This window comes from Oncorhynchus clarkii, chromosome 12, assembly GCF_045791955.1.
Source record: "Oncorhynchus clarkii lewisi isolate Uvic-CL-2024 chromosome 12, UVic_Ocla_1.0, whole genome shotgun sequence".
In the NCBI taxonomy this organism is placed as follows: Eukaryota; Metazoa; Chordata; class Actinopteri; order Salmoniformes; family Salmonidae; genus Oncorhynchus; species Oncorhynchus clarkii.
In genome coordinates this window covers 25,669,610-25,685,925 of record NC_092158.1, presented here as the reverse complement: position 1 = coordinate 25,685,925, position 16,316 = coordinate 25,669,610, and the positions used below count along the sequence as shown (strand labels likewise).

The following is a 16,316-nucleotide window of genomic DNA, read 5'->3' as shown; positions in this document are numbered from 1 at the left end:
CTGAGCTACAGGCTAGAGCTGCCGCTTTCAAGGAATTGTACACTAACCCGGATGCTTATAAAAATCCTGCTACGCCCTCTGACAAACCATCCAACAGACAAAGCATCAATACAGGACTAAGATTGAATCCTACTACACCGGCTCTAATGCTCGTCGGATGTGGCAGGGCTTGCAAACAAAGGGAAGCCCAGCCACGAGCTGCCCGATGACACAAGCCTATTAGATGAGCTAAGTGCCATCTATGCTCACTTCAAGGCAAGCAAGACTGAACCATGCGTGAGAGCACCAGCTGTTCCAGATGACTGTGTGATCACGCTCTCCGTAGCCGATGTGAGTAAGGCCTTTAAACAGGTTAACATTCACAAGGCCGCAGGGCCAGATCAATTACCAGGACAGGTACTCAAAGCATGTGCTGACCAGCTGGCAAGTGTCTTCACTGACATTTTCAACCTCTCCCTGACCCAGTCTACCTACATATTTAAAGCAGACCACCATAGTCCCTGTGCCCATGAACACAGCGGTAATCTGTCTAAATGACTATCGCCCCTTAGCACTCAGATCTGTAGCCATGATAATCTTTGAAAGGCTGGTCATGGCTCACATCAACAACATCAAACATCAAAAAGTTATCCCGCTGCAACATCGAGAGCATCTTGACTGGCTGCATCACAACTTGGTACGGCAACTGCTTGGCATCTGACCGCAAGGCGGTACAGAGGGTAGTGCATTCGGCCCAGTACATCACTGGGGCCAAGCTCCCTGCCATCCAGGACCTCGAAACCAGGCGGTGTCAGAGGAAGGCCCAAAAATGGTCAAAGACTCAAGCCACCCAAGCCACAGTCTGTTCTCTCTGCTACCGCATGCAAGCGGTACAAATGCAGCAAGTCTGGAACCAACAGGACCCCGAACAGCTTCTACCCCCAAGCCATAAGAATTGTTAACAAGACTGCTAAATAGTTAATTAAATGGCTACCCAGACTACCTGCATTCACCCTTTTTCTCACTAACTCTCTTGCACTGACCCTATGCACACATACTGAACTCTACCCACATACTCACACATACTGGACTCTACCCACATACTCACACGTACTGGATTCTACCCACATACTCACACATACTGGACTCTACCCACATACTCACACGTACTGGATTCTACCCACATACTCACACATACTGGACTCTACCCACATACTCACACATACTTACACTGACATATATACACACACACACACACACACACGCACACACGCACACACACACACACACACACACTTACCACATACACTGCCGCTAGTCACTTTACCCCTACCTATATGTACAGTACATAGGTTTCCCAATGACCTCCTACCCGTGTACATCGACTCGGTACTGTCACTCCCTGTATATAGCCATGTTATTTTCTACTCCCTGTATATAGCCATGTTATTTTTTATTCCCAGTATATAACCATGTTATTGTCTACTCCCTGTATAAAGCCAAGTTATTTTTTACTCCCAGTATATAGCCATGTTATTTTTTACTCCCAGTATATAACCATGTTATTGTCTACTCCCTGTATAAAGCCAAGTTATTTTCTACTCCCAGTATATAGCCATGTTATTTTCTACTCCCAGTATATAACCATGTTATTTTCTACTCCCAGTATATAGCCAAGTTATTTTCTACTCCCAGTATATAGCCATGTTATTTTCTACTCCCTGTATATAGCCAAGTTATTTTTTACTCCCAGTATATAGCCATGTTATTTTCTACTCCCTGTATATAGCCATGTTATTTTCTACTCCCAGTATATTACCATGTTATTTTCTACTCCCTGTATATAGCCAAGTTATTTTTTACTCCCAGTATATAGCCATGTTATTTTTTACTCCCAGTATATAACCATGTTATTGTCTACTCCCTGTATAAAGCCAAGTTATTTTCTACTCCCAGTATATAGCCAAGTTATTTTCTACTCCCAGTATATAACCATGTTATTTTCTACTCCCAGTATATAGCCAAGTTATTTTCTACTCCCAGTATATAACCATGTTATTTTCTACTCCCAGTATATAGCCAAGTTATTTTCTACTCCCAGTATATAGCCATGTTATTTTCTACTCCCAGTATATAACCATGTTATTTTCTACTCCCAGTATATAGCCAAGTTATTTTCTACTCCCAGTATATAGCCATGTTATTTTCTACTCCCAGTATATAGCCAAGTTATTTTCTACTCCCAGTATATAGCCATGTTTTTTTCTACTCCCAGTATATAGCCATGTTATTTTCTACTACCTGTATATAGCCAAGTTATTTTCTACTCCCTATTTATAGCCACTGTGTCACTATTTCTATTTCTGCATTGGTGGAAAAGCACCCGTCAGTAAGCATTTCACTGTTAGTCTACACCCGTTGTCTATGAAGCATGTGAAAAATAAAATTTGATATGATACCTGGCCTTTGTGTTTTAGTTGGATGTTGATAAGGTGTTCTGAGCATAGTATGAGCTTAACATCTGGCACTGACGATGTATGTGTTATATTGTATAGCACACATATGTTCAGGTCATTATAACAAAGACACCAATACTGTAAGGAGATCATTCTAAAGAGTTTGAACTGTCTTATGTCTTAATATGCTTTGTGCCTGTCTGCTGTCCTGTTCTGATATGAGATGTGCATTGTCTAGGTGGGTTGTTCTGGGGACACTCGGGGAGCGGTCACCTGCTGTTTTTGTCTGAGCTTGCATTCTGATGCAGAGGCACCAAGCAGCTCTACTTATTAAAATGTAAATTCCCTATGGACTCAGTGGGATCAGACTGGAGGAGGAGAGAGGGGATCTGCTCAAGGGTTTCGGGGATGTGTCAGCTTGTCCTCTTCACTTCCCATGTTAATCACAGACAGACAGGCCCATATGTCTGCTGCCATCGACCTGGAGGAGATGTGTGGAGCGCAAAAAAGCAATTAGAAGAAAATCTACCTGCTGCTGATTTCTAACTGCAGTTTCTCAGAATGACCCTGATCTTTTAAGATGTGACGGTTCACTTGTTGACTTGGATGTTTATGAAGGAATTTGAAGGCCCATGTAGTGACCATGGCAGTTGTAATTAACAGTGATGCATGTTTTCACAAGTTATTTGGTCAATTATTTTACTTACCACACATCTGCTGGACACATGCTCATCATGTTCTGAAGAAGAATGGGTGATCACACAATCAAATAGGGTGAGTTTGTTGTGGAGTTTTGGTTTTATAGCTTTTTGAAACAATGGGTCAAATATCATCATTACAACTTCTCTCTTTGCACTTCTCAACAACTACTGTTATTATTTCTGATTGGCAATAACACAAGGACTCTTATAAAGGCACTGAAGCTCTCTGAACTGCAATTGTGTACGACAACATTTGTACAAGAGCAGCAGTGGAGGGCATACTATTGTTTATTTCCAAATCTAGGCACACCATTTTTTCATCCTCAACAACATGGACCTTTGAGCCACAGCAATTTGAGGTGGAATGAAATGGTCAGTGGTCACAAAACGATTTTGTTCTCTAATGGCCCTGCATTTATAATAATCTTACGCTGAAATGACTCCTGGAAGATGAGCTCTGTGGATTGAAAGGAGCACTTCACCAGTGCAGTAGTGTTGGTCAGAAATTTGATTCATCCATCTGTTGATCTTACAAAGTTGGTGACATTTAAGCATTGATACAAACATAGTAATGGATTTAGCACAGAATAACAGGTGTAGGACTAAGCCCTTTATAATGAACTGGTGTGTTGTGTTCCACTGAGTATAGAGTGACGGTAGCAGGATGGGACTGTAATTACTGTAGGGTCCTCCAGCTCACTGTTGAGCATGGGCTGCTCTACACTACACTCAGTCTCACTGCTGCCTCCCCTCTCATCATGACGGACCCCTAAGTGGCCCTGCTTGCTGCTGTTTGATTACATTCACAGGGTTGGTTGGCTATGCCATGTTCTCCAGTTGAGAGACGGACATCACTCTCAAGGTTGAGCATTTGGTTGGTTTTTAGTGTAACCTAACATTTTGTCTGTGTAACCTTGTTTTGCTCAATCAAACACTTATGTATTAAATGCCCATAACCCGCATTTAACTGAACGGCACAATAATGATGGTTCTGTCTAGCACCCACTGACCCCTGTTGGTCTGTCCCAGTCATGAGTTTGCCCAGGCTTGACTCTTTTGATGGTGGTGGTGAAAATGTAGAGGTAGCCGGAGGGAAGGCCAGTGCAGTCCCATGGACGATGAAGCTGATATGAAAATGTAAATGCAGGTTTGAGCGTTCTTCCTGCTTCTTGTTTCAGTTGTTAGTGGGATTCCTGTGGTCTTGGCAGTCAACAGCAGTGCACCTGGCTCTGCATTTCAATTGAGACCCCCTCAATAGGAAGTGCATGGACACACATGGAGCCCTGGCCTCTGTGACACAGCTATGTCTCACTACGGCCAACAGAGATACAAATGTCAGTGTCACACATCAGAGAGTTAATTTTCAGCACAGGGGAGAACATAGGCTTACTGTTTCTGATGAAGCCGCCAAGCTCGTCATTTTGTACGTTTTTCAATCCATAACTATTTTCAGTGCCTGTGTACTGTCCACAATGGTTATTTGTTGCAACAGGGTCAGAGTAATTTTTTCTATGGGCATATGTCCCTTTTTCAGGACCCTGTCTCTCAAAGATAACTTGTAAAAATCCAAATAACTTCACAGATCTTCATTGTAAAGGGTTTAAACACTGTTTCCCATGCTTGTTCAATGAACCATAAACAATTAATGAACATGCACCTCTGGAACGGTCGTTAAGACACTAACAGCTTACAGACGGTAGGCAATTAAGGTCACAGTTATGAAAACTTAGGACACTAAAGAGGCCTTTCTACTGACTCTGAAAAACACCAAAAGAAAGATTCTCAGGCTAACTTCTCATCTGCATGAACGTTCCATAGGCATGCTACAAGGAGACTTGAGGACTGCAGATGTGGCCAGGGCAATAAATTGCAATGTCCGTACTGTGGAACGCCTAAGACAGCGCTACAGGGAGACAGGACAGACAGCTGATCGTCCTTGCAGTGGCAGACCATGTGTAACAACACCTGCACAGGATCGGTACATCCGAACATCACACCTGTGGGACAGGTACAGGATGGCAACAACAACTGCCTGAGTTACACCAGGAACACACAATCCCTCCATCAGTGCTCAGACTGTCCGCAATAGGCTGAGAGAGGCTGAACTGACGGCTTGTAGGCCTGTTGTAAGGCAGGTCCTCACCAGACGTCACCGGCAACAGAAGCATACAACTCAAAGATAGCCTAAAAGTGATCAGTCTTGGACCTGTAATATCATATATATATGTTCAAAGGTACCCGTTAGGCTACCTATCCCCACCAGGCTCACCCTAACAGATCGAGACAGCCTCTGTAATTCTGAGTCCAGCCCCACCATTCTCAGATAAGGGTGTCACTTCCACCTAGGCTGATTGCCACTTTCTCTCTGTGTCGCTGGGGAGTTCAATACAAGGTGGAAAAGGTCATGAGCCAGTTTTTATCCCTGCTTCTCCCTCTTTCAAATGACTTGTCTGCCTCTGAGGAGAATGAGAAGGGACAGCGGGGATAATCCCCTGGATGCTGGAGAGGAATGTCAAAGAGGGAGTGGCACAGGGAGAGAGGAGCAGTGGGAGTGGCTGAGTACAAACAGATGAGTCTTGAACAAGTGATAATGAATTATTGGGAGCACAGTGGAAGGGATGTGAGAAGAACAGAGGTAGAGGAGATTGCTGAAGGAATGGACAAAGAGGGGAATAGGGGAGAGGAAGGACAACATCAAGAGTCTTGTCGGCATTGGTGTCTGTGCCCAAAGCACCCAAGGCCAATAGGGAAGACATAATTTCAACATATATATATGATATTACAGGTCCAAGACGGATCAATTTTAGGCTATCTTTGAGTTGAATGCTTCTGTACGTCAGTGAGAACAGGTAGAGTGAGAGCCAGCAGGTGGTGCTCTCTGTCAGTACTCCAGGGTGATGAAGGACTCCTCGACACTTAATCCAGCTCCATGCACCAGTGACTGGCTGCTTAGTGGGCGTTATGGAACGGGAAGGTTCACAATTAAACTAAAACGGGCTCCACTCGCAATCCAACGGAGACCACGACAGGACAATTAACCCGCTAATACAGTAGGCCATTAGACCTCCCTCTCTGTGCCGGGAGCCCCAGGGCACGGGCCTGGCATGACACTGGGGGATATTAGAAGAGATGGTTTAATGTAATGACCCATTCTATGATTTTTAGTGCAGATAATGATTTATAGTGCTGTGTAAGTTTCTACAGTATGTATCTCATGCTCCAGCTTTACTCCTCAGTGCAGTGCAGTCTGTGTCCTTGAAACGCTTCCATCTCTTTGTTCTATACAGTGTGGTTCCACCGTAAACAGTGGGTTTTAATGGACTGATATTTGAATGTCTGCATAGACATTTGTAGCAAAAATTATTTTCTACAGATGAATCAATGTTAATAGGCCAAGATCTTGGCTTGAAGACCAGTGTAGGTACACATCAGGAGCATTCGCAGTAGTTACTGTGAGAGAATATGAGAGAATTTTCTTAATACATTTTGCTCAGCCATTCCCCTCCATTGATCTCACCGTATGGTGGCTTAGGTAGGCTATGTGGCCTCCTTTTTTTCCTCACTCAACTAGTTGCGAGAATAAATATTTACTATCTGTCTGTTTTCCACCTGCGCTGCATGTGAGATTTAACTCTGTTTGATCAGCTCTGACGGTTCAGCCAGGGGCTTCTTCCATTTTCTGCTTTTGTGTTTTTAGCTGAGATTGACAAGCCGTTCTCTCTCTCCCGCCCCGGAGCGGAGCGCAGCCCTGTCCTATTCATCTGTTTAATATGCCAGGGAAACAGTGGAGCGGGAGAACTGGCAGCTCGCTAATGGAATCTGGGCAGGTTAGAGTGGCCTTGCATATCAGACAACGCAGCGGCACAAGGTGGAGGCCAAATGAATGGCTTGCTGTGCACCGGTGTCGCATCGCCCTGGGAGACGGAGGGGGTCACGTCTCTCTCATCACCCTGCATTGTGACCCTCACACTGGTGACCTTTCCTCAGAAAGACTTCCACACTCCTCCATTCTGAATGAGAGTTACCTCCATTCTGTAGGAGTTTGGGGTACAGACTGGATCACTGTCTACCTGTCTGGATTGGCTAGTTTGTCTGAAAACATGGGTAAACATATTTCTGAGCTCAGGAGTTCACCCCCTCCTCCCCAGTACCATTTGCCTTAAGGATGAAGTAATGCAATAACATGCTATAAATCAAATCCATCTGCTACAGTTATAAATGTCAGTCCTATTTGCCAGTCCTATACATTGAGCATTGCATCTCCATCTCCTTTTCAAGGCCATTTACAGCTGTATGTAATTTGCAGTGAAGTCTCAATATGATTTCATAAATGCCAGCGGATGAACAGATGATGCCTGGCCGTTTGGGTTGCAGCAGGCTGTAGGATGCTCTCACTCGGTTCTAGCCATATAATTAGTAGTCACTGGTCAGTACCATAGGCTCATAGAGGTGTTTGAAGAGTAGGGTATAGACATACCCCCTCCCTACCAGGAACCAGTCCTACTGCTAAATGACCAGACTCAAACCCACAAATGAAAATGAGAAATCCCTCATACATTTTACATGGCAATGTTTTAGTTCATTATTGGTAGTGAGTTATTAGCTAATTTGCTCTGTGACATTCACAGTCACTTTGACTCAGCTGGTATGTCATAAATGAGCTGAATGCAGTGTGTTATAGATGGTGACCAGGAGGATGGGAGAGGTAGGATTTACAGTTAAACCCAGGTGTTGGAGCTGTGCATTGTCCCCCGATGAATCAATTTAATACCAGTACAATACTAATTTAAGGTGTTACATATTGTTATAAAGGTGTTTAGGTTTTTTACTGAGACTTTATAGTCTCAAGGCCCAGTGTGTGTAGCTTCCATTGGATTTAGTGATTTTCAACCTCCCTGTTCTATGATCATTTTGCATTTGGGCGGCAGGGTAGCCTAGTGGTTAGAGCGTTGTACTAGTAACCGGAAGGTTGCAAGTTCAAATCCCCGAGCTGACAAGGTACAAATCTGTCGTTCTGCCCCTGAACAGGCCCACAATGACGCTCTAGGCCGTCATTGAAAATAAGAATTTGTTCTTAACTGACTTGCCTAGTTAAATAAAGGTTAAAAAAATAATAATTGAAGTCTACTGTACAATATATTAATTGTCATCAGATAAATTCCAAGAAGCCAAATAAGTTAATTATTTATCATTACTTTCATTGTATTTATTTTCATTTTTTCCTATGTCAGTCCGATTTCTACTGTGAAATCAGGAATTTTAGGGTTTGTCTCCCCCTGTCCTCTCCTCTCCTCCTTCTCTCCATTACTCTCTGACCCTGTGCCAGGGACATCCATCCTCCAATGTTCATATGTGTAGCTCACACGGCGGGAGGCTGTGCTGACGCCTTTCGAGGCAGGCAGCCATATCATTCCACACCAAAGAGGAGGGGCTCACTCTGGTTGTTGAAAATTGCAGCCTCAGAAATTCATTTGGCAAAAAACAAAGAGTGAACCCAGGCATCACTCTAGTTCCTCTGGCGTGTGTTTGTGTGTGTGTGTGTGTGTGTGTGTGTGTGTGTGTGTGTGTATGTGTGTGTGTGTGTAGACACTGTGGTTTCTCACTCTCCATGGTTCCATGGTCTGCAGGGGGCCAGGGCTTCCCTAATTCCTCAAATTGCTGAGACACATGTAAACAAATACCCTCTTAAATGAGCTCCTGGTCTCTGAGCCAGGCCTACCACTGGCACGGGTAATCCCACTGCTTTTTCATCACTTCTCCTCATCTGCATGGCACACAGCAATATACTGAACAAAACCATAAACGCAACATGCAACATTTTCAATGATTTTACATTTCACATAAGGAAAAGTAAATTGAAATAAATGAATTAGGCCCTAATCCATGGATTTCACATGACTGGGCAGGGGCGCAGCCATGGGTGAGTCTGGGAGGGTATAGGCCCACCCACTGGGGAGCCAGGCCCAGCAAATCAGAATGGGTTTTTCCCCACAAGAGGGATTTATTGTGTTTTCTTGGCAAAGGAAAAATGCTCACTAACAGGGATGTAAACAAATGTGTGCCCCAAAATGTGAGAGAAATAAGCTTTTTGTGCGTACAGAACATTTCTGCGATGTTTTATTTCGGCTCATGAAACATGGAGCCAACACTTTACATGTTGCGTTTATATTTTTGTTCAGTATAGATGAAGCGAGGCATGCAGAGCAGAGAGGACATACCTACCTCATAGCTTTTTATTACCATATGAATTGGGCAGGTTTGAATTGTAAATGATTTTTGTCTGGAAAGAGAATGTGCTGGTTTTATTAGAGGGACCACACTCTGGAGTTATTAGGAATAAGCACTTCTTCATTACAGCAGAATTTTGTGTACACAGTTTTTATCCAGTGTAATGTTACCACTAGTCTCTCAGTGTTTTATGCTCGTTGCTAGGTTGCCAGCCTTAAGGAAATGACCATGATCCAGCATGTGCTGTCCTGTACATGGACTAGAATGATCAGTTGTCTGAGCATTAAGCCACACTCATGCAAAATGTTTCAAGCAAGAAGTCCAGTAAATTATTATTTTGCACATTATCAAAGTATGGTGTAGGCCTAAAGAATTGCTCAAAATGTGTGGCTTAAAAGGGAAGGGTGAGAGGGGCAATGGTGTTGGTCTGTGTGAGAGAGAAGGAGAGACAGTGTCTTTTTCACAGGGGGCTTGGAGTCGGGTGTGAGGAATTGGGGGGGGAGGGGACGGTTGGTGGTCGGTGGTCGGTGGGGAGTGGATGAGCCAGGCAGATGATAATGCAGCATGACACCTCTGAAATGAGACCCTGGTTGCCATGGCAAAGAGGCAGGAGGGGACAGTCTCTCAAGAGGCTGAAATAAAACAAGCTGTAAATGATGTTTGATCAGTATTTAGATCATGTAGCTGCTCAGGACAGACCTTTTGTCAGCTGCTTGCACGCCCGTGCTTCTACAATTGTTTTCCACTAGACTGACTAACTCTCATCTTTATTTATCATATTCTCTTTCCCCCCATATTTCTCTTCTCCATCCACTCTCTTAGTTCACCCGCTTCATTTTCAAATGGACATAATAAACAATATGTGCATATTGCTAGACTTAAATCCCCATAGCAAGAGCTTTATCAATATTCACACTTTATATAAATTAATGTCAGTTTTCTTCACTTTTACGTCTATTTCCTTCTCTCTAATTTTCCTTTCCTCTCTTTCCCTCTCTTTCTCTCGCTCCTGGTGCATGACCACCCGTCTCAGAGAAAAAAGACAAACCAGTAATAGGGGAAGGTGGGGTAAGTGGAGAATGTTTTTTACATTCAGTGTCACTCCATCAAGGGAAATATTGTGTTCTTTCTAGCAAAGATATCTACATATATTTCAGGATGTTGTGTATCCCTAGAAATAATCTGAATTAATTTAAACATTACAGTTTTGTAAAACATAGCTTATCCCCAAAAAAGTGGCCTCTTGGCACAACTTACCCCAGGTATGGGGTAAGTTTAGCTGTGGGACAGTGTAAGTTAAGCCACCTACAAAGTTATGTACTGAATGAAATATTACCAGTACCTTTTAAAAACCATGTCTATCTTTATTTCCCGAACACGATTCAACACCATCCCGATCACCTTTTTGTCTTTTAATAATGTTAACCATCTTTACACCTAACAAACAGTTTGTACTTAAAAAAAACACTTTTAACATAGGCCAAACCCTGTTGTTACTTCATATCCCAGTGATAATGCCTTTGCATTACACCTGAGAAGAAAACCGTTAAATTTGCTCAACTTGCCATTGGCTCAACCATTAGCACAACTTACCCCATGGTTATTGGCTGAACATACCCCAAGGCAAAATGTTCACTATATTAGCCCACACAGCTACAAGGATGCACTTTCATGCTATGTTTAGGACCTCATATTGAAGCTTATAGAGACTTCAACTGATGTATAGAAAAATGATCTACTTTAGTTTAGACACAAGCATCATGAAACTGCTAACACAATACATGAATTTGTCTTGGTGAAAATATTTTTGGGGGACCCAACTTAATACCACTTTTTTCCATGTGATTTCTTCTTCTTCTTCTTCTTTCACAGACTCCATGAAATATTTTGTGTATGGTTTCCTAGAAACAGGGGTGGTTCAAGTTACCCCTTTGGCTCATCTTACCCCACTCTCCCCTACTGGTATGTTGCCTCAATGCTGTTTTTATTGTAACTTCCCTATACAGTACATCAAGGTCCATGATTATGCACACAGCTGTATTCCATCCAGACTACCCAATGATCAGTCATTCCAACTCTATGGTCATTGTCTTGGAGTGTATGGGGGATCAATGGGGTGCAAGTCCACCATGCATCATGCCCAATCCATTCTATATTCTATATGCTCATGGGATGTTCTGTTGTTAGCCGTTCTGTTTACTCAGGGCTTAGCAGCAGGGAAGAATCTGATCTGTGTGGCACGTTTGTAAATATAAGAGAAAATCCTGATCTCTCTGCCACAGTCCTATTTGCTCATGCACCCGAGCATGTTAAGTAGGCTTTATTCTAGCTTTTTGTCAAGCACCCACCTCCATACACAAAACATATGGAGCCCTTTTAGGTTGTGAAACCTCAGAATGTATTTCATTGTATTAAACACTGAAGACTTGCCTGCAGACACACGTTCATGTTTTCAAGATATTTTCTCCCGCTGTCTGAGTGACTATCCCTTGTCCAAGTTTACATTTATAGGGTTGATGAGTTTCCCTTCGAAATGGGAATTGAAATTGAAAATGGGGTCAGGTGTAAGAACAGTGAGAAGCTTATTAACTGAATCACGTTTGGAGTATCACACTGTTATTTGGCAGGAGGGAAAGCAGCATGCTGGAAACATCTGCTGTTCATCACGAGTGAATGCAGTATGTATCATCATTGCTTGATTCAGAATGGAAAATAAATGATGATGTGATGATGGATATCTTTTTTCTTCTGGACCAACAGCTTCCCCAGTCCATTTCTGCTGCTGCTTTACCACTTCTGTTTTCTTCTGTCAGCTTTGCCATTGATGGACTGCTTACCAAGCCAGAACTAATCACCTCTGATTGCTATCTGTCTCTGTCAATTACACAGTAGCTGCCTCATGCCCTTCTGCCACCTCTAAGGGGTGAAAGACACGCATGTAGTACCCCACAACAATCACCTTCTGAGGTTTCCCTCCATTTTATGTTTAGACACATGGCTACATATTACAACATTCTCATTTTACCAAGTAAGTTGACACATAGAAACAGCAGACTTGTTGACACATTAGGTTTTAGTTATTAGAACATATCAGGTTATGGAAACAGAAGTCACAGTGCAGGTATTGGTGTAAGACAGAGGTAGGTGTGGATGGCAATAGGGTGTTGGAGGCATCAGTGCTACTGCTTCTAGAAGTGAAGGCGTCCACATTTCTTTCCAGGAGCCCTGCTACCATCACAACCTTTAAAAGCAACTCAATGGTTAAAACAGTCAATATGATCGATCAGATAGATACACGTACAGTCAAGTTCCCTCAGAAAGAGGTGGGGATGTGTGAATGAATGTGACATCCGTGTGTCTGGGAGTGTTTGGCTAATCGATGGCAGATATCATCTGTAATCACAACAGTATTGCCCATAGAGATGTCCAGCACACTGATACTCTGCCTGGTTCCTGTTACACGTTTACTGATGCCAGGTCCAAGTGATAGTGAGTCTGATTTAAATCACATAATGTAAGGTGATAGAAGGCAATCGTTTAAACGCTTGTCTCATCTTTTCTGTTGGATTCTCATCTGCAAAATATAGGCTACATTATAGGTCATGGTGTGTGTTTTTCGTCAGGTGTCGGCGACATTGCAGTATTACATGGAGCTTCTCTCTCCTTTATTCTCATTCAAGGTATTAATTGAGAACGTTCATGTTAAGTTGAGTGGAGCTGCTGTTATCTGGAATCAATCCCCACCTGCCTCTAATGATGGTCTACATTAAAATCCATCAGCCCCACTTCATTGTGAAACCATATTTTAATTGGCAGTTACATTCTGGTTAATAGTAGGATGATTGGAAACCTCTAATAGAGGCTCCGTTGGGAGCTGCCGGACTATTATTGTGCGGCCGGACAGTTACGGCTCTTTTGTGTTACCCAGCTTTCAGAATTAAATCGCTGCAACATTGTGAAGAGGTATATTGGTTGTAGGAGATAAAAATTGGAGTGCTTTTTCCTCCTCAATGTTTCATTTTTTATCTCCATCTCGTATATTTGATCTTCTCCCTTCCCCTATCTCCTCCATTTCTCTCCTTCATCTCCCTTTCTCTGTTTCTCACTGTCTACTTGGTGTTACATGGACAGAGATGGCTGGCAGAGACAGATTGCTCAGCCCCAGCTTAAAGATGACTGCCTCGTTTCTACTGCCCCACAGCACTGGATAATAGGAATCCATCATGGACGCCGCGCTCCGCTTAGACTCATCACATGGGATGGAGAACAACAGAACAGGAGGCACAACAGAGATGAGAGTATATCTGATGAGGATAGACTGGGCTACATGGAGGATAGACTAGGCTATATGGAGGATAGACTGGGCTACATGGAGGATAAACTAGGCTACATGGAGGATAGACTGGGCTACATGGAAGATAGACTGGGCTACATGGAGGATAGACTGGGCTACATGGATGATAGACTGGGCTACATGGAGGATAGACTGGGCTGCATGAAGGATAGACTAGGCTACATGGAGGATAGACTGGGCTACATGGAGGATAGACTGGGCTACATGAAGGATAGACTGGGCTACATGGAGGATAGACTGGGCTACATGGATGATAGACTGGGATACATGGAGGATAGACTGGGCTACATGGAGGATAGACTGGGCTACATGGAGGATAGGCTGGACTACATGGAGGATAGACTGGGCTACATGAAGGATAGACTGGACTACATGGAGGATAGACTGGGCTACATGGAGGATAGACTGGACTACATGGAGGATAGACTGGGCTACATGGAAGATCGACTGGGCTACATGAAGGATAGACTGGGCTATATGGGGGATAGACTGGGCTACATGGAAGATAGACTGGGCTGCATGGAGGATAGACTGGGCTACATGGAGGATAGACTGGGCTACATGGAGGATAGACTGGGCTACATGGAAGATAGACTGGGCTACATGGAGGATAGACTAGGCTACATGGAGGATAGACTGGGCTACATGGAGGATATACTGGGCTACATGGAGGATAGACTGGGCTACATGGAAGATAGACTGGGCTACATGGAGGATAGACTGGGCTACATGAAGGATAGTCTAGATATAGAGAGGGGTGTGTAGGGGTTTGTCTCCCCAGGGCAGAGTGGAGGAGACAGAGGTGGGGGCTGGGCGGGTGGTCATGTGAGTGGGGCATTCATCATTATTGGCGCTCACCTCCATCCGTTGCTTACCCTGACGTCCCCTCTACTGCTGACATAAATCATGATTTCCCCATAATAGATCCCCTCTCTGCCATGCAGGGGAAGAGTGTACCGCTCATATCGATTTCACCCTCTCCTCCCTCTGCCTTCCCCCTCGGCTCTATGCCCATGACGCAAAATCATTATGAAACATCACTGATTTGAAATTCATGGAATACTAAATAAAGTAAAACATTTTGATGCATGAGAAGCAAAGGGAGAGTAAGTGAGAAGTAACAATATTGAGATTACAGAGTGCGTACAATGCCATTATCCTCCTATTGATTTGGGTTCTAGCACATGTGATGAGAGCCAGTGGAGGGAATCATAAACAGCCATTGACAGAGAGGAGAGAGAGGACTGGATGGCCCGCAGGACAGAAGAGGGGCTGGTGGACATCCCAAGCATACCCTATAGTTGGCACTTTAGATGGGTCATACATCATGACCAGGTTGACCACAGGTTGACCCTGTGAGGCCTTGATGAATTTAGATGACCCAGTATCTTTGGTTAAACTTGTCTGTGAGGTTATGACAATTTCCCCCCTCACATTCTGTACCGTAGATAGACATAGGATAGGTGTTGTTCTAAAACATTGGCTGCGTTTACACCGGCAGTCCAATTCTGATATTTTTTTCCCACTAATTTTCAGAGCTGATCTGATTGAGCTGATCTGACATTCAGGTTTATGTCCTTGGGTTTATATTCCTAATTGCAGTTCAATCGGTTGGGAAAGTACTGTGCATTTGGAAAGTGTTCAGATCCCTTCGGTTTTTCCACATTGTTTTAGTTTACAACCTTATTCTAAAATGTATTTAATACAATACTCCATAATGACAAAGCAAAAACAGGTTTTTAGAAATGTTTGCAAATGTATTAAAAAAAATAAAAAATGAAATACCTTATTCATGTAAGTACTCAGACACTTTGCTATGAGACTCGAAATTGAGCTCAGGTGGATCCTGTTTCCATTGATCATCCTTGAGATGTTTCTACAACTTGTTTGGAGTCCACCTGTGGTAAATTCAATTGATTGGACATGATTTGGAAAGGCACATATATAAGGTCCCACAGTTGAAAGTGCATGTCAGAGCAAACACCAAGCCATGAGGTCGAAGAATAGGCCGTTGAGCTCCGAGATAGGATTGTGTCGAGGCACAGATCTGAGGAGGATTACCAAAAAAGGTCCCCAAGAACATAGTGGCCTCCATCATTCTTAAATGGAAAAAGTTTGGATACAAGACTCTTCCTAGAGCTGGCCGGCCGGCCAAACTGAACAATCGGGGGAGAAATGCCTTGGTAAGGGAGGTGACCAAGAATTCCAGAGTTCCTCTGTGGAGATGGGAGAACCTTCCAGAAGGACAACCATCTCTGCAGCACTCCACCAATCAGGCCTTTATGGTAGAGTGAAGTGAACTGATGAACTGAGCAAAGCACAGGACAACAACCCTAAGCACAGTCAAGACAATGCAGGAGTGGCTTTGAATGTCCTTGAGTGGCCCAGCCAGAGCCCAGACTTGAACCCGATCTAACATCTCTGGAGAGACCTGAAAAAAGTTGTGCAGCAACGCTCCCCATCCAACCTGACAGAGCTGGAGAGGATCTGCAGAGAAGAATGGAAGAAACTTCCCAAATATAGGTGTGCCAAGCTTGTAGCATCACACCCAAGAAGACTTGAGGCTGTAATCACTGTCAAAGGTGCTTCAACAAAGTA

The 16,316-nt window shown here is 43.6% G+C and overlaps 1 protein-coding gene across 1 annotated transcript; it reads left to right on the top strand.

The window, feature by feature from the left end:
• The first annotated feature begins 13,487 nt into the window (after positions 1–13,487).
• LOC139422420 (golgin subfamily A member 6-like protein 7) lies at positions 13,488–14,483 on the top strand. The gene has a single exon (XM_071173606.1). The coding sequence runs from the start codon at positions 13,488–13,490 to the stop codon at positions 14,481–14,483; it is 996 nt and encodes a 331-aa protein (XP_071029707.1).
• Positions 14,484–16,316: the final 1,833 nt, after the last annotated feature.